At 50.8% G+C, this 17,220-nt stretch overlaps 2 protein-coding genes across 8 annotated transcripts; one reads left to right on the plus strand and one right to left on the minus strand.

Annotated features, from left to right (window-relative positions):
- Window positions 1-92: 92 nt before the first annotated feature.
- ATRAID (all-trans retinoic acid induced differentiation factor) lies at window positions 93-4,023 on the minus strand. 3 transcript variants are annotated; one of them, XM_069495264.1, is made up of 7 exons: window positions 3,839-4,023; window positions 3,014-3,135; window positions 1,481-1,552; window positions 1,201-1,272; window positions 985-1,106; window positions 613-710; window positions 93-315 (listed from the first exon to the last, which is right to left on the minus strand). In XM_069495264.1, the coding sequence occupies exons 1-7, from the start codon at window positions 3,935-3,937 to the stop codon at window positions 292-294; spliced, it is 609 nt and encodes a 202-aa protein (XP_069351365.1). In that variant the 5' UTR covers window positions 3,938-4,023; the 3' UTR covers window positions 93-291. The 3 variants fall into 3 exon arrangements, with proteins under 3 accessions (XP_069351365.1, XP_069351364.1, XP_069351366.1); XM_069495263.1 differs by having other exon boundaries at window positions 93-396; XM_069495265.1 differs by having other exon boundaries at window positions 93-396; window positions 3,702-3,947.
- Window positions 4,024-4,057: 34 nt separating this feature from the next.
- Window positions 4,058-15,239, plus strand: SLC5A6 (solute carrier family 5 member 6). 5 transcript variants are annotated; one of them, XM_069495258.1, is made up of 17 exons: window positions 4,058-4,287; window positions 4,773-4,839; window positions 7,850-8,383; window positions 8,697-8,762; window positions 9,158-9,209; window positions 9,616-9,683; window positions 10,010-10,164; window positions 10,571-10,711; window positions 10,879-11,008; window positions 11,273-11,361; window positions 11,813-11,925; window positions 12,272-12,339; window positions 12,786-12,872; window positions 13,022-13,203; window positions 13,414-13,517; window positions 13,769-13,884; window positions 14,287-15,239. In XM_069495258.1, the coding sequence occupies exons 3-17, from the start codon at window positions 8,051-8,053 to the stop codon at window positions 14,431-14,433; spliced, it is 1,851 nt and encodes a 616-aa protein (XP_069351359.1). In that variant the 5' UTR covers window positions 4,058-4,287; window positions 4,773-4,839; window positions 7,850-8,050; the 3' UTR covers window positions 14,434-15,239. The 5 variants fall into 5 exon arrangements, with proteins under 5 accessions (XP_069351359.1, XP_069351358.1, XP_069351361.1 ...); XM_069495257.1 differs by lacking the exon at window positions 4,058-4,287 and adding an exon at window positions 4,333-4,396; XM_069495260.1 differs by lacking the exon at window positions 4,058-4,287 and adding an exon at window positions 4,402-4,419.
- The last annotated feature ends 1,981 nt before the right edge of the window (window positions 15,240-17,220 follow it).

The raw sequence follows: 17,220 nt of genomic DNA on the forward strand, positions 1-17,220 counted from the left end.
TGAAAACACCAGCAGCCCTGAAGTAGTCCCTCCCACCCCATGCAAGAAACACAGAAAGGCAGGGTGCCTCTCCCTAAAAAGAAAAAACAAGATGAGGAAAAAAGTGTTTATTACAAGTAACAGCACAAATAGGAACTGGTACAAGTCCACTCCAGGGTAGTGCAATTTTCCATCTTCCTTCTAACGGCCTCACACCTGAGAAGGATCTGCCGGCCCATGATGCCTGTCTAGGAAGCAGATCTCCCTGGAAGGGCTAAGATGGATCAGGATGATCTTAGATCAGTATGTGCTTCATGAAGTCTTGGCTTTTCGGCGCTGGGTCCCCCAAAGCAGAATGGAGATGGACAGTGTGGTGGATCCCAGAATCCCGAAGAACATAAGCAGTGAGAAGGAGCCCTGTTAATAACAGACCAAAAACATCCCATACAGCATTACATGGCGGGCTATGTCCTGACACTTTCCTAAGGTACCTATCCCTTCATCTAGGGCAATTCTCCTATAGTTTTCCACCTTTAAGTATTTCTATCAGCTCCTGGTCTTGTGGCTGTCCTCTCAGAGAGGTCTTGCTCTATGCATTCTTCTTATCCCTAATTAGAAGGCCTAATTCCTCACCTGGCGCACACACTTGTAACCATGAAAGCCATCAGCACAAACACATTGCAAAAGACCTGGACCAACAGGTAAACAAGATCCATTCTCAGGACACATTTCTGAAAGCCAGAGAAAAATAGAGAATATTACTGGATCTCCTTAGGTATGTTTCTCAATTATCTGTTTCAATTTAGATTCTCTCAATCATTTCTAGGTGAAAGGTAGAGGAAAGAAGATTCCAGATAATAACAACATCAACAATAATATATTTTAAGACCTTTGCTTTCCAAGGGGTTAGAACTCTAAACAAAGCAACTTTGTCTTTCTGATTTAAAGTGCAGAATACAAGGGAGGAAGGGCAGTTTCCAGATGGTTGGAGGTAAGACAACATACCTGGGTCTCCAGTGCTATTGCAAAGGTTCCTTTGTCCTTGGCAGGTCTGGTTGTCTACATAAGAGGTAACAGTATTCCAGGCATTAATACCTCCAGGACAGGTGACATCTTGTGGCAGTACCCTGAAGACAACACAAGTAGTCACAGAATACAGCCCACAGTTGCTAAGCTTGCAGCACTGCCCCTCTTTGAGTCTCTTCCCATGCCCTTACTCACAGAGTCTGGAGCTGGGTAAAGCCACGGAAGGTGTTGGCCAAGTCACCCTTGAGGGGGTTTGCTTGCAGGTCTCTGCAAAACACACCGTTAGTATCTGCTCAGGGAAGCACCCTGTTTATATTCGCATATCTTCCCAGACTGGTAATTTAATCCTCATCCTGAGTTGCCTAAGTTTAGACATTAATATTCATCCATCTTTTTAGGAGTCTATCTCCAAAGACTTTCCCATTAACCTTTTACCATATTTGTCTTTGGGGTAGGAGGGTACCTAACCACTTACATGATGACAGCAGTATGTGCCTGAGGAAAGTTTGGACCAGGGTCCTTCAGAGAACAGTTCTGGAGATCCAGCCTGAGGAAACAAAGTAATCAATATAACTATGTGTCTCTCTTTTTCTTCATCCAAGGAAAGATTTGTATTTGACTACACAGCCCCCCTTTCAGCTAATAGTAATTGAACACAGTTGTGTTCAGAGCCACAAACTAGGTGCTATGATAGACATTTTAATAGTGCATTATCCAATACAGTCACCACTAGCTACTTAAATTTAAATTAAGCTAAAAATTCAGTGCCTCATTTGCACTAGCCACATTTCAAGTGCAAATGGAATAACCACGTTGTGGCTACTGTAATGGTTAGTACAAATATGGAACATTTCCATCATCACAGAAAGTTCTATCGGCCGGCACTATTCTATCAGTATACCTATGCATCCGTGCATATGTTGGAAGAAATTTGTGTTTCTTGTCTACATTAATGAATCTCATATTATGATTTTCAGATCCACAGAGGGCCTTTAAATGAAAAAAAAAAAATGCAAGGCACATAAATGAAGTTTTTTTTCCAAGTGTATTTCCTAACACAGACTGGTCATAAACTTCTGGACATTAAGGATTATGCCACATTATTTTTTTCTTCAATATCTATTGCTGTCCATTCTTTTATTCTACACACATTTACTGAGTGCTTACAAACTGCAAAAATTGAAAGAATATAAAATACACATGGCAGTATCTTAGCCTTCAAGTGGCTTACAATGTAGTATGGGAACAAGACCATCACCAAAACTAAAAACAATGTAAACATTAAATTATAATGTGAAAGAAATCATAGAACAATATATAAATAAATCTGGGTGATATAGACACTAAAGATTAGAGAAGTTTTAAAAAAAGGTATTACTCTGGGATTTAGTAGTAGGGAGCATACATAAAAGATATTGGAATCGAAGGATGGATATGTCCTAACTTGGTGGAGGAAGGCAATTTCAGGTACGGAGAGTGGCCTGAACAAAGACACAAAGGTGGAATGCCTTTGGAGGTAGGCAAGTCTGGCTGGAGCCAGACCCTAATGGAGAATTTGAGTGGACAATTGGAAATAATGTTGGAAAACTGGGTTGGGACTAGTCTGTGGTGGTTCACAGCTTGAACCTTTTCCTGAGGGCAACAGACAGTTATCAAATATACCATTAAAGCAAGAGAGTGATAATGGAAAAACATGGTTTTCGGAAAGTTTAATACAGAGAAATATTTAGGAAGACTAGGGAAAGAAGAGAACGGAAGCAAAATATGGTATTTTGAGTTTGAAGTTAGGGTGTACTAAATAGGAAATGTTTAATAGGAAGCTAGAGGTACCCACATATAACTAGAGCATGGAGAGGCCAAAGAGATCTAGTTTTGGGAGCCACTGCATAATGGTTACAGCTAAAGCTATCAGAATAGGTGTAATCTCAAAAGAATGTAAAGGGAGAAAAGCAGCCAGGCCAAGGAATGGCCTGTATCCAGTATCCAAAGATGTCTTCTCCTCCCTCACCCCAAGATGGTGCCCTTCTGATTCAGGCAGCAGCGGGCATGCAGCATTAGCTCTGACGTCTGCTTACAATAAAGGGCCACTTCTGACAAATTTTGCACACTCCCTGGACATTGGGTGCATATCTGCAGAAGAGAAAGAAACCTTATTAGAACTCCAGAAAGAAAACCCAAGAAAAGAACAAACAAGGGTCAAGAATTAACTGCCAGCACACCTCTCCAGAATTCCTCTAACACAGGGCAGAGAAATGGCTCGTGCCCTACCCTTGTATCAGGCTAGGCTAGGAAATGCCATTTCTTCCCCAGATCCAGACGCCGAATCAGCTCACCAGAGACTTAGTACCAGACCTCGCCCAGTGAAGGTCTTCACCTTTGAGGATCACTATTCGAACATATTTATTATACCGTCCCCAGAGATTTAATCTGACAGACCGTTTGGCCGGGTGCAAAAGGACTGCAGGTACAAAAAGAAGGCATCAAGCATTACAAAAAGTACAGTCCTACCACCGCACGTTATATACGGTATTCGTGCGTGGCGAGCTTGCAGAAGAGCCATTAGACTCGTCCGTAGAAAGAACAACTTAAAGTTATTCAAACATTAAGGAACAAGGAGATCAAGTTTCACAGGTCTTTTAACGTTGGCAGGTAGGGGCATGGAAGGCCTGCGCAACGTGAGTGCTCTGAAACAGGACCCGGCTGGGGTACGGAGTTCTCAGGGACAAAAATCAAAGCTGCAAACCGGCTGTGGGAAGGGGAGAGTCGCGGGCGAGCAACACACATGGCTGGCCGGCAACCCTGTTTTAGCCCGACCTCAAACTTGCTTCTGTACCTCGGGTAGCGCCAGAGCCCTTTCCACGCCCAGAGCGAGGAGCAGGGCCGCAACCCAAGGCGCCAGGCTCGAGAGACTCCCCGGCCAGCGAGGCGCCATTTTCGGTTCCCTACATCCTTCTCGGAGAAACGCCAGACTTGTGTGCGCAGTCCCGCCCCCGGTGCGTCACGCCCTTTCTCGGCGTAGCCTCAGCGGCTGGGTCCAGCCAGTCGCCTGGGCGGGCTGTGGGTTGCTCCGGCCCGGGGAGGTCAGCGCTTGTCTCCATGCGCCGCAGCCCTAGTTCAGGGGCACTGGCCTATCCCCTCTCCATTTCTCCCTTTAGCGAAGGCTTTTCCCGTCACCGCTCGGCTTCCCCGAGCCGACCGGAGGCTCCTTCAGCCCTGCGTTCCCCGCGCGCGGACGCCGAGGTCGTGTTCCCGCAGAGGCTCGGGCCACTCCATCTGCCCTCAGTAAACATGGCGGCGACTCGTGGGGCGGGCAGGGGGCGGGGCCTCGCGCTCTCTTGGCCCGGGCGCTGCGGCGCGGCTCTCAGGCTACCCACGTGTGGAGACCCGGCAGGTGGGCCGGGAGGGTGTGGTCAGGTGCTGAGAGGCTCCAGAGAGTTGCGTTGGGGCGGGGGCGGAGAGGAGGGAAGGGGCGGAGCGCGCTGGCTCCCAAAGTGGGGACTGGGATGACCTGAAGTGCGAGTGGCGAGGTGGTGGTCTCCGCTCGCGTGGAGGGAAGGGGGAAACCGGGAAGGAAAGAGGGTAAGGGGGATGGAGGAGCAGAAGGCGAAGGGCAAACCTCAAACCCCAGCGGGAGGACGCGAGCCTGGAACGCCCTGGGCACCAAGTCTCCTTCACCTCAGCCCTGACAGCGCGCAGCGTCCCAGAGCCTGGCGAGGAGGTAGGGGCGGGATAGATGCTTCCCTAACTCCTCATCTTTGCCTTCCCAGAAAAAGGGAACGATGCTGATCTCGGGAAGAACGAAGGGACCTTCCTAGCCCTAGCTGAACCACGGAGGTAAGGGAGGGCAGCGCTGCCCCAGGGTGGCCAGGGCCCTGCCTGAAGGGCGCCGGGGTAGCCCCGCTCCGTGAGGGACTGAGTGTTGGCTTTGGTTAGGACCAGCCAGAAGCTCATTAAAGCCGACCCAGGCTTTTCCCTTCTACATACCCCCTGATATCTGCCTGAAATTTCCTGAAAGGATTTGCATTCAGCTGGCTGGCAAATTTTCAAAGGTGTTAGTAGCAGTTATGATTTTAATGAGGGCCCCCAAAGCCTTTTAGACCCAAGGACAGATTTTGAGGGAATCTTTTTACAACAGTTGGTCCTGCAGTGACCCGTTTGCCTTTTGTAGGAGTCAAAGCAATCCAGTGCAGTATGTGACCAAAGTGAGTTAGTTTTTTTACAAGGGGTCCCACACCCTGCTGTTTGTGCCCTAGTGTGTTACAGTTTCAGCGAAACAACTCAGCTCTTCCTTTTGGCTCCCACTCAGAGAGACGCAAGTCCATAAGGTCTGGATCACCACTCTGTTCTTAGAATTGTGCCGGATGAAGGGTTTGTTACTGGGTCAGGTTTTTCTTGTCTTGTCCACCTCTCTCTTCAGCCACCTGGAAGGGTTCTCTACACATCATGCAAATAGAATCCTATCAGGAAGCCCCATTAGTAGAGGGTCTCAATTTCTGTACAGCTGCGTCCTGTACTGGGGCCTTTCTTCTTTCTCCAAGCACCTGCCTGTACACACCACTAACTTGTTAGTGCTATGTTATTTGCCTACAGGAGACGTCTTCTTCCCTTTTACTCTCCAGCACTTCCCATCATCTCTAGCATAACAATAAAACCTTGCCAAGGACAAGTGAGAAAACTCAGGGTGTTGCAATGTACAGAGGCCCAGGGGATTTTTAGGTTAAACCAGAATGGCCTGTTGGGAACCTCATTCTAGGCTCTAGCATTTGTGACTCCGGAGAACATGTGATCCAGGGTTGCCAGGTCTGATTTCCTTGCTTTACTGGCCCCACGAGGTTCAGAGTTCAGGTTTAGTCTGCATGAGACCATATCTTGCCAACTAGGCTACATCTCTTCAAGAGCATAGTGTGCAAGAGCCAGAAGATAGCCTGATCTTTCTCCTAGTGGGCAAGAACAGAAAACACAGTTCATATTAATCTGTCTCTTGATTAGTTGAAATCTAAACTATGTCCTGTGAGTGACTGAATACGTTTAACACTCTGCTCCTACCCTGGTACTGGAAGTTGTGAGGACAGGGCCCCTGTTGAATCATCTGTCACAGCTGCTGACAGCATCGTTTCTCCCTTGTCTTGTATTATACTGCATAACCTTAAGCAAGTGATTTAACCTCTCAGTATTCTTGTGAGAACTAGAGATTATTCATGTTTTAACCTAAGCCATGATATTTTGAAAGTGTTAGCTGTCATTGTTTTTTATTATTATTAATGTTTATAAAGCACCTAACACACTGCTGGCTTACTGAGCAGGTGTTCAATAAAGGTTAACTGTTACCATGTTAGGCCACCTAAATTCATGGCATTCTCTGGTGTTTTTTTTCCCCATACCAGTAAGGTATTTATGATATGCATGGTAAGCGGGATAGATGGTGAAATCACTAGATCTATGTTCTAATCTAGCCTGTGACAGTAGTTGGCTCTGTGTTTTTGGAAAGGTCATTTGAACCATCTGGGCCTTAGTGTGTTTGTCTGTGAAATGGGGGGGGGGGATGTTTGTAATGGTGATTTCCAAAGATTTCTTTAAGATTTGAAATATTACCATCCTATCATTGTTCTTCTGAGGATTGGGGATATATTCTTAGAGGATTAATATTTTTTGTTTAGGAGTTAGAAAATCAACTTTCCTGTCTTCCTTCAGTTCCTGTTTTCCAGCTCCTTCCAGCAGAGTGCCAAGAGTGATTTAGGCTGAAAGCCTAATCTGATTAGGAATGCTGTTGAATATGAGCTCCCTGCTCCCTATTCTGGAGCCTCAAGGGCTGAGTTGGGGTAGGGGCCATAGGGTGATAGGGCCATTTGGATCACAGGGATTGGTTACCCTAAGAGACCAAAACAAATGACTGCTGAGCTTCACCCCACCCCCATTCCTGATCTCACCTCAGCCACTTATAGAGCCAGATCCTCAGCCTCTGCCCAGTTCCAGGCAACTCTGCCTCTGAACAGGGATTGCTTCTCCAGGTAGGTGTCTACCTCCAGCAGGATGGGACCACTCTCCTGTCTGGTCCCTTTGCCTCCTAGCTCCCTGGCTGGTTTGCTCCTCTCCAGAATAACCCTGGAATCATAACTCTGAACCCCTGGCTCCAGCATGGCTCCCTCTCACCTTGCCCCTCTCACTTTTGAATCCCACTGCTCTTCCTGCATCTGCTATTTACTGTGGTGTGTCAGGTAGAGGGGCTGAGAGGTGGATGGCAGAGTTTCTCTGGGGGTGTTGGGGAGAACTTTAAGAAAGGGGCACGGGGTGGTTAGCCTGGAGTTGCCTAGAATGGAGTTTGGGGCTGCTACAGAGGCAGTCTCATTGGTGATCACTTAGGAGGGGTGACACAGGATCATGGGAGGTAGAGGCTGAGGCCAGGGGTATAGTAGAAGCCCTGCTGTCATTAGTCTCTGTGTCTTCTTCCCTGCTGGGCTATGGCGCCAGGCTGGGCTCTGCTGGCTTAGTAGATTGTAGTGACTGGGTCTGTGCCTGCAAATGGGAACAGGGAATTATTTTGAGAAGAAACTTAGGCTAGAGTTGATTTTTCTTTTGCTACTCAGCTGGAGACCTAAGAAGGTTCTTGAATTTCATAACTCTGCATACCTAAAGGTCCTGGCCAAATTATTGTCTCCTGACTGTCTCTCTCTGTTGCTTGCCCCCTCACCTCACTCCCCTCCCAAACCCATAGCAGGGCTCCAGACCTTCCAGGGCTGCCACCACACTGGCTGGTCCAAGTCCCATGGGTTTGGGATGTACAAGACCTGAGGGGGGTTGGCCATGAAGGCAGGCTAGGCCTGACTAGAAGCCGATTCCTTTGCAGCTCACCCTGGACAATGTCACTTGAGAGAGGAGGAGGACTGTGAGACCGTGGTTGGGAGACAGGTTGTAGCCAGTTGCCCACTACTGCCCAGCTAATTGGCAGCCCAGAGCCCAGGAGGAGCAACTGGCTGCAGATCATAGACACAGTGTAGGGGTAAGCGCCTCAGCACCCCTCCGCCCAGCCTCAGACACAAGTGTGGTCATGTCCACCTTCTCCGTCGTGGACTACGTGGTGTTCATCCTGTTGCTGGTTCTCTCCCTTGCCATCGGGCTCTACCATGCGTTTCGTGGCTGGGGCCGCCATACTGTTGGCCAGCTGCTGATGGCAGACCGCAAAATGGGCTGCCTTCCTGTGGCGCTGTCCTTGCTGGCCACCTTCCAGTCAGCCGTGGCCATCCTGGGTGTGCCAGCTGAGATCTACCGATTTGGGACCCAGTATTGGTTCCTGGGCTGCTCCTATTTCCTGGGGCTGCTGATTCCTGCACACATCTTCATCCCTATCTTCTACCGCCTGCATCTCACCAGTGCCTATGAGGTGAGCATGGGAGGAGCACATGGGGGCACGAGGGTCAGGGATGGAGAAGAGGAACAGGGCACATATGAAGGATCTGGGACCCTGGATCTCCTCCATCTAATGACAGTGACAGAAACTTACCTCTGTTAATAGTTTTTTCTGGGTAAGGTTGGGGTGGGGGGATGGGAATGGGGGAAGAAGGAGAGTGCTTTGCTGAGTGGGAATCAGAGTGGGTATACGTTGGATTCTCTGATATTCGCGAGTCTCTTGAGGGAAGTTGCATGTGAATGGTGGGGGTGGAGTCAGGAGGAATACCTTTTTTCTGTATACCCAGTACCTGGAGCTCCGATTCAATAAAACTGTCCGGGTTTGTGGAACCATGACCTTCATCTTTCAGATGGTAAGTAGAATGAGGATAGCAATTGAGCCTGGGTAGGCAGGTGTAGATTTGAAAAGGAAAAAACAAACAAAAGAAATTGAGCCTGGGGAATGGTAGGGGAACCTGAACTCAAGCATGCTGAGGGAGTTGGAGCCTTCCCTGCTGTCAGACTGGCAGGGTTCCTGCTAGGGGTCAGCATTCCCTAAACACCCAGAGGCATTCTGCTTGCCTGTTCCTTCCAATTCTAGCATGGACACCGTGGTGGCAGCAAGCCAGAATTTGGTAAGGGAAGGGAGAGGGAAGTGAGCCTAGATGAGGGGAAGCTGCTGGCATATTGGAGCTGAGGTCCATCTTTCCTCCTCTCTCTTCCCACCTGTCTCCTCTCCCTGGCACATTCTCTTTTCCACATCCAACAGGTGATCTACATGGGGGTTGTGCTCTATGCACCATCATTGGCTCTCAATGCAGGTGAGGAGTCACAGCCCCTGGCTTCCAGCCATGGCAGGCTGGGAACGCACCTTGCACCTTTGGGAGGGGCCGACAGAGGGGAGAGTGCAGAAATGAATCTCCCTGACCTTGAACGGGGAATGAATTCACTGCATGGGCTCTTGGGTTGGTCTCTATCAGAGGTAGAGGCAGGCTTGGTTCATATCACTTGAAAGCTACTCAGACATTACCATGCTTCATCTGAATTGGTTAATCAATACCTCTTGGTGGAGCTCTGAATCATATTTTTTCCATTGTGGTGAATTATTTATTTCGTTGTTAATGACCAAATGCTTCATCTCTGTGATGTAACCTGGCTGCCCTACTGGAGCTTCTCCCTGGGAAACCCTCTTCCAGGGATTGGAGTTTGACTTTTATCTGCTTACAGTGACTGGCTTTGATCTGTGGCTGTCCGTGCTGACCCTAGGGATTGTCTGTACTGTCTATACTGCTCTGGTAAGTGCAGTAAGTTCTGGGGGATGCAGGGGAAGGGATGAAGTAAGGAGGGGTGGTGGGAGGAGAAGGAAAAGAAGGGATGAGGTAAACATCTAGGTGAGGAGATGGGATGAAATTCTAGGGTGGGATGAGGTGAGATGAGATTTAGGGTGGGATTTAGGAGAAGGGCTGACATATGAAAGTAGAGGATGTGGTGGAAATACTGTCAGCGGGGTCTGAGCAGTTACACCCCCAATAGCGGTATAGTCTCCTTGCTGAAGGCACTGTGTCCTTACGGTGGATGGTTTAGAAGACCTCTGTGGTGGTGTGCTGTCCTTTCCCTGCAGGGTGGGCTGAAGGCCGTCATCTGGACAGATGTGTTCCAGACACTGGTCATGTTCCTAGGGCAGCTGGCAGTTATCATTGTGGGGTCAACCAAGGTGGGCGGCTTGGGGCATGTGTGGGCCGTGGCTTCCCAGCATGACCGCATCTCTGGGATCGAGTAAGTATATCCCTTCCCCTGGCTGGGGTCTGCACTGCCTGGGAGCTTGCCCATCCTAGAGCCTGCTCTCAGGGCTGTAGTAAGCAGAGGGTGGTTTGGGAAACTTCAGGTGCAGTACTAGACAGTGGAAAGCTGGCCCTGCCGAGATGGAGGGTGATCACAGGTGCTCATTTGATGTCAAGAAGGGTCAGGATGTTACTAGGATGAGTACCTGGAGTGCGCTGGGGAACAGAGAAGTGGAACCCTCCCTCTAACTTGCTGCACTGTCTCTTGAGCACCTGGCTTCTTGCCCTTGGCCCTAGCAGTGGTGTCTCTGCTTTCCTGTCCTCCGACCCATGTTGCCAGGAGGGCAGGAAGGCTGAGTGTCTGGGGCTGTGGCACGGTGACCAAGCGGTGTCTGTTGCAGGCTGGATCCGGACCCCTTTGTGCGGCATACCTTCTGGACCTTGGCTTTCGGGGGTGTCTTCATGATGCTCTCCTTGTACGGGGTGAACCAGGCCCAGGTGCAGCGCTACCTCAGTTCCCGCACGGAGAAGGCTGCTGTGCTGTGAGTGCAGGGGCAGGAAGATTCTGAGCAAGGGCTGGGGGGTGGGTTCCCCAGAGGTAACTGGGGTGAGGTAGGATGCCAGAACTCACACACACTCACTGGGGGCGGGATGTGCTGAGTTTTTCTGTGAATACCATCTCTCTTCTTGGCTCCGGCCTCTTTTGCAGGTCCTGTTACGCGGTGTTCCCCTGCCAGCAGGTGGTCCTTGGCATGGGCTGCCTCATTGGCCTGGTCATGTTTGCCTATTACCAGAAATATACCATGAGCACCCAGCAGTCTCAGGCATCCGCTGACCAGGTGAGAAGGCCTCCCTGGCTCCCTCTTATGCCTGTGAGTGGCCCACCGGGGCCCCCAAAAGGAGTGTCTGTGGGTTACAGAAAGGACTGTCACCCTGGGTGGGAGATGGATGCAAAATCCTTTCCCACTCTGAGATGCTAGCAGTCTAGCACGTGAGGATCCCGGCCCCTAGCATCAACAATCACAGCGCTCACACTGCTGGGGTGGAGACACTGGGGAAGGCATCCCCTCTGAGGATGCTCTGGCCTTCTGCTCTGCTTGCAGTTCGTCCTGTACTTCGTGATGGATCTCCTGAAAGACCTGCCCGGCCTGCCTGGGCTCTTTGTTGCCTGCCTCTTCAGTGGCTCCCTCAGGTACCTCCTTTGACCATTTCCCTCAGGCTTGGTACACCTGACTCCTTCTTGGTACAAGGTGACAGGTGGAGGAGGGGATTCTTCTGAGTTTCTCACTGTACCCATCCACTGTGGATAACACCGGACAGGGGACAGCTCATCTGTGCAGGACAGAGCACAGGTCCCAGGAGATACCCATGTTTTGGTTAAGGGTTCTTCTTTTACAATACCAGGAATCGATCTACCTGAACAAAACCTGTACCCACCCTCAGGAAAGGACCATATCCTTGCCTCCAGGCCCCCTCTAAGGTGGTCTCGGCTCCAGCTGTGAGGAGGTTTTTGGCAGTACGGGTTTTCTCTCCCCCTTTAGGGTGTAGAGCCCGTGTTAGTCCCTCTGTAGAGTCCCGTGTTAGTTCTGCTTCTCTCAGCCCCCAGACTCAGCGCAGCTCCTACTTCTCCTCCTCCATTTCAGCACCATATCCTCTGCTTTTAATTCATTGGCAACTGTGACGATGGAAGACCTGATTCGACCCTGGTTCCCTGAGTTTGCTGAAGCCCGGGCCATCATGCTTTCCAGAAGCCTCGGTGAGATTACGCTTCCTCATCTCTTCAGTCTGCTGCTTTCTAAGTTACACCTGACCTCTGTCCTCCGTGTGCCGTGAAACCCCTGCTTTGTCTGCGCCCAGCACTGGCCCAGTGAAGCACACAGCCTTCACTCCCTGGTTGTTGACATCTCAGGGCATCTCCTGGGAGGTCTCTGAGTCATGTTGGAGTGAGGACTTGGTGGCAGGGGTCTGGAGCTGGGTGTCAGGTAGTATGCCCTTGTTTCCAGGGACACAGAGGTGGCAGTTTGGCTGGGCAGGGGCCTTGCTTAACTGTTTTTCTTGTGTTAACTCACATCTGCTTGTTTCCTCTCTTCTCCTCCCCCCAGCATTTGGCTATGGGCTGCTTTGTCTGGGAATGGCCTATATTTCCTCCCAGATGGGACCTGTGCTGCAGGTAATGACTGTTGGAGCCTGGTGGGGGGGGGGGGGGTGGGGGGGTGGCGGGGAGCAATTTTTAAGGGAGGAAAGGAATTGATTGAAACAGGAAATTGAGGAAGGCAGCTATTTTGAGAGGAATGAAAGAGGGGCAGGTGTCAGAAATTTCCCTTTGATGGACCACCTTCACTGTGAACAGACTCTCAAGCAGCTAAAAGCCCTAGGGTCATTCCTGGGATGTCTGGGCTCAGAGAGATCTAAGGATCAGCCTCAGAGAAGAACCCAAAGCACATTCCCTTAACCACCCCTGCCCTCTGGGTTCATGACTTCTGTGGTTCCAGGTAGAAGAGACAGATCTGACAAGTGGGGCTCTGAGGCAATGGTGGGTGGCTGTGTTCTACCATGAGGCTGGGGGTCTCTGAGCCTGTGTGTTCTTCCTTTTCCCCTTCAACCCCGTCTTCCCAGGCAGCAATCAGCATCTTTGGCATGGTTGGGGGGCCACTGCTTGGACTCTTCTGTCTTGGGATTTTCTTTCCTTGTGCCAACCCTCCTGTGAGTGATACATCTGGCTCCCTAGTCATGTGCAGTGGGATGGGCCTGGGGAATGGGTTGGCAGGGCTCTCACCAGGCGGCCCAGGGACTGGTGTGAAGGATGGGAGGGCTGGCCTTGTGACAGGAGATTGCACTGTGTCTCTGGGCAGGGTGCCATCGTGGGCCTATTGGCTGGACTCATCATGGCCTTCTGGATTGGCATCGGGAGCATAGTGACCAGCGTGGGCTCCAGCATGGCAGCCTCTCCCCCTAATGGATCCAGCTTCTCCCTGCCCAGCAATCTGACCGCTGCCACTGTGACCACACTGATGCCCTCAACTACCCTCTCCAAGTGAGGCGGGGCTTGCTGTCTTTCTCCTTGGGGATAGGAGCTCATTTTTGAGGGATTTCACAGGGGCCTTGCTTAGGCATGGGCCATCTGAGGCCTCAGGTAATAGGTCCCAAGACTCTGGTACCATGCAGATAGGCGGAGCCAGGTGCCTGAGGGACACCCTTCCAAGAAATTGCTAACTAACTGTCTTCCCCTCTCTTCTCTCCCCAGGCCCGTGGGGCTGCAGCGGCTCTACTCCCTGTCCTATATGTGGTACAGTGCCCACAACTCCACCACAGTCATTGTCGTGGGCCTGATTATCAGTCTGCTCACGGGTGAGGGTGTGGGATTGTGGGGCAGAGGAACAGGAGGGGCTGGGGGAGGGCCCTCGGGGACTCTGCGGTCTGCTGGGAGAGGGGACCCTGCCCTCTGAGCCCTCGGGTGTCCGTGACAGTCAGGCTTCTCACTGAGATCTAGGAGGTGGGAGAGGGCTGGGGCCACTGGGCCCCGGAGGGAGAAGAGGGCTTGCTGCTCCGGACGGTGCCACAGTTCCACGTAGGAGACTCAGGAGCGCCTTTGCCTCCAGGGGGAATGCGGGGCCGGCCCCTGAAGCCTGGGACCATCTACCCAGTGCTGCCAAGACTCCTCGCCTTGCTGCCCTGGTCCTGTCAGAAGCGGCTCTGCTGCAGGAGCTACAGCCAGGTAGTACCTGCCGTCCAAATGATCCCCTCCCTTCCCTTCGCAGATGCCGCCAGACCATCCGGGTTCCCTTCCACCCCTTTCCTTTCCCCTGCCCCAGCGCCCCTCTCCCTGAGGAGCTGCTAAGCGTGGACTGTCCCACAGCAGCTGTCCCAGCTGCTACTATAGGGCCTTACTGGTTCGGAGATGGGGGGTGTGGAGCTCAGCCCACAGATGTGTTTTGTTCCCCTCCCCATCCCTCTCAAGCCCCTCCCCCATGCTTTGCTCCTCCCTTTCTTCCCCCTGCTCTCCCCTCCCCCACCCAGCCTTGCTTGGCTCCCTCTAGCAGGGACCTTTGCATGAATCCCTTCACCACCCCGTGCCCATATTCCACAGCTCCATCCCCTTTGCTATTTGTGTCCCCAGGACCTCCCCATGGACACTGACCTGTTTCCAGAGAAGATGGCGAATGGTGTGCTGAGCGACAGCAAAGACAAGGAAGTGGTGGCCCTGGATGGCTGGGCTCAGCAGGGGAGCAGTCCTACCTTCGTCCTCCAGGAGACCTCCCTGTGACGTGGACTCCGGACCCCGCCTCTGTCCTCACTCTGCCAGGCAGCAGCCAGAGGCTACCCTGTAGTACAGGGATGAATCATTTGATGTGTTCTGCAGGATGTGCCTGGATGACTTGGCCCAAACCAAAGGACCTTATTCTTAGCAGTTCTTGCCTTCAGTAGAAGCTGTCACATCTCGAGTGTGTAAGAATAGGGCAGGGTTTCTCTTCATTCCTTGCCGATCTGTAAAGGACCAGGTTTGCAGGGAGCAGGATCGTGCCAGAAGTAGCAATAGAAGCAAATCCTCTGGGAAAAGGATAACGGCTTCTGATTCAACAGAGCCAGAGCCCTTTTAGGGCTCAATCTGGAAGATTGCCTGTCTCTACAACAAAACTCAAAGCTGCCTTCGCCAGCTGTTGCTTCCCTTGCAGTCCCATTTCAACACCGATTCTGCCAGTCATGGTGGGCCCCTGTGATTATTTTAATGTTTTCTGTGACACCCAAGCCCCTCTCATTCTTATCTGTCTACCTCCAGTCTTGAGAGGGAGATTTTGGTGTCCCTGGGCCTCTGGGAATAGACAGGTACCTCTGTCTCCTTTGTGTAGAATAGGCAAGTTTTTCACCTCACTGCCTCTATCATCCGCCTCAGAGATGGACACTTGGGGATGGGGCAAAAGTAGATCCAAGAAACTAGGGCCATGACCGGGTCCACTGTGGAACAGCCATCTACCTGACTCTGAAGCAGGCCACCCTGGTGTCATTCACCCACACCCGTTTCCTTTTGGAGTTTCTTCCCTGCATATCTTTGTTCCTAGGGAATAAAATCTGCTGTTGGACCTAGAATCTGGGCTCCTGTATTGTCTCCAACTGCTCTTGTCCCCCCTGCCCCATGCCCTGGAGAGGATAAAGAGCCACCTCCCGTGCACAGGTCGTCTTCCTCTGCGGAAGAGAGGAGCAAAGGGGACTAGTGCTATGGCTTCAAGTCTCTGTGGCCACCATTTCTGCAGTGGACAGCACTGTGCTCCCCAGGATGCAGTCTGTCCCTCTTAGAGAAGCTTGTCATGCCGTGTGGCTTAGTCTGACCTCTTTCTGGCCCCACTTGTCCTTTGTCAGAACAGTTTCTGCTACTCTGAGATCTCCACTTTTGAGGCTGGAGGAAGGATTCTGCTATTTGATATTAGAAACAGCATTCTAATTAGACTTACAGTCTTGTGGAGACAGTGCTCATGCCCTCCCACACCTGGTCTCTGCCCCCGCCTGGCCCTGTCTAGCTGCCCAGAGCAGCTCTGCACAAGCTCTCCAGGGCCCCTCAGCAGAGACTTGATCCCTGGTAGACCCAGGAATTCGGCCTGGGCAGAGGCCATCTCCTCAGAGATCCCAGCCACAATCCAGCTGTTCTCCCACATCCCAACGGCTTGGGGCTGGGACGTTCTTTGTCTCCTTTTCTACCTTCACCCCAGCTTGCCAAGTCACCCCTTCTGTCCTCTTTCCCCTGTTGCCCTGGCCAGCCCTGTCAAGGAACAGGGCTCGTGGTGCCAGAGCCAGACCCCAGCCACTCCCAGCCTGCCCAGACTTCATTTATACTCACGGTGACAATGAAGGCTCCTAACGTGCCTTAGACCTACTGCCCTGGACTTTTCTCTGGTCCACAAGGCTGGTATTAAACATAAAACTCCCTTTTCAGTATGGACCTTAGGTATCTGACCACGAGCTATTATTCTAAGCCTGGGAAGTTACCTTGACAGGCCAGAGATACCCACTGAAGCTACCACATTTCACATGGACCTGGGCAAGGCTCCAGGGAGAATTGGGGAGAATGATACCCCCAGGGTTCAGGTTGCTGTATTAGGGTAGAAGGGAGTGTACATGAGAGGACAGATGCAAAAGTTATACTAGGGGCCTCTGGACTCAGGCCTGTCTTGTTTTGCCTGGAGGATTAAAAGGATGGTAAGATAAGAAGCCTGTAATTATTTAGAAAAAAATTCACTTTTTCCTTTGCAGGTACTTTAGGAATGTAACTGAAAATTCAAGCCTTATTTGTTTCCTGGTTCAGGTGACCTGGTAGAGCTGCCTCTGGGGCAAGCTCTTCTCAACTTAGGCAACAGAAACTATCCAAGAATATCCATGAAAACCAGAAGTGGAAGATTTATAGCTCAAGTCATAGAAGAGGGAGAGAGTGATGATTGTACGTCAGCAAGAACTAGTGAAGGAAGGAGGTCATCTCTGAATTCTTGGAGTCTTACCTCTCCATCCCTCATTTTTTGGCCAAGCCAGTGTGGCTGCAGGAGAATCAAGAGCAGGGCATCCTGCCCAGGGCTTTTTTTTTTTTTTTTTTTTTTGAGACAGTCTCCCTTTGTTGCCCAGGCTAGAGTAGCTCACAGCAACCTCAAACTCCTGGGCTCAAGTGAACATCCTGCCTCAGCCTCTTAAGTAGCTGGGACTACAGGTGCGCACCACACACCCAGCTAATTCTGCCAGAGTTCTAGACTCAACCGGACCCTCATTTGTTCAGCGTATTTATTGATCGCTACTGCATGCAAGGGCTTTACTTTTTAGAGCTAAGGAAACTACTGTGCCACCCAGGACCCCTTCACCAGGTGCCACCATCAACATTTAATCTGAAGTTCTTGCATTTCAGCTGTATTTGCATAGAAAAGAAAATAAGAACCCCCAAAGGACTGAAAACTTTTAAGAATTATGATATTTAAGGGAAAATGGCAAAAAGATCCAATTCTTCACATAAATAATTCAAACTTTATAATACAGCAAGGATGCTCGTTTGTTTCTAATGTAGTAAACTTTCTTCATT

The sequence above is a fragment of the Eulemur rufifrons genome, chromosome 19, assembly GCF_041146395.1.
Source record: "Eulemur rufifrons isolate Redbay chromosome 19, OSU_ERuf_1, whole genome shotgun sequence".
Lineage (NCBI taxonomy): Eukaryota > Metazoa > Chordata > Mammalia > Primates > Lemuridae > Eulemur > Eulemur rufifrons.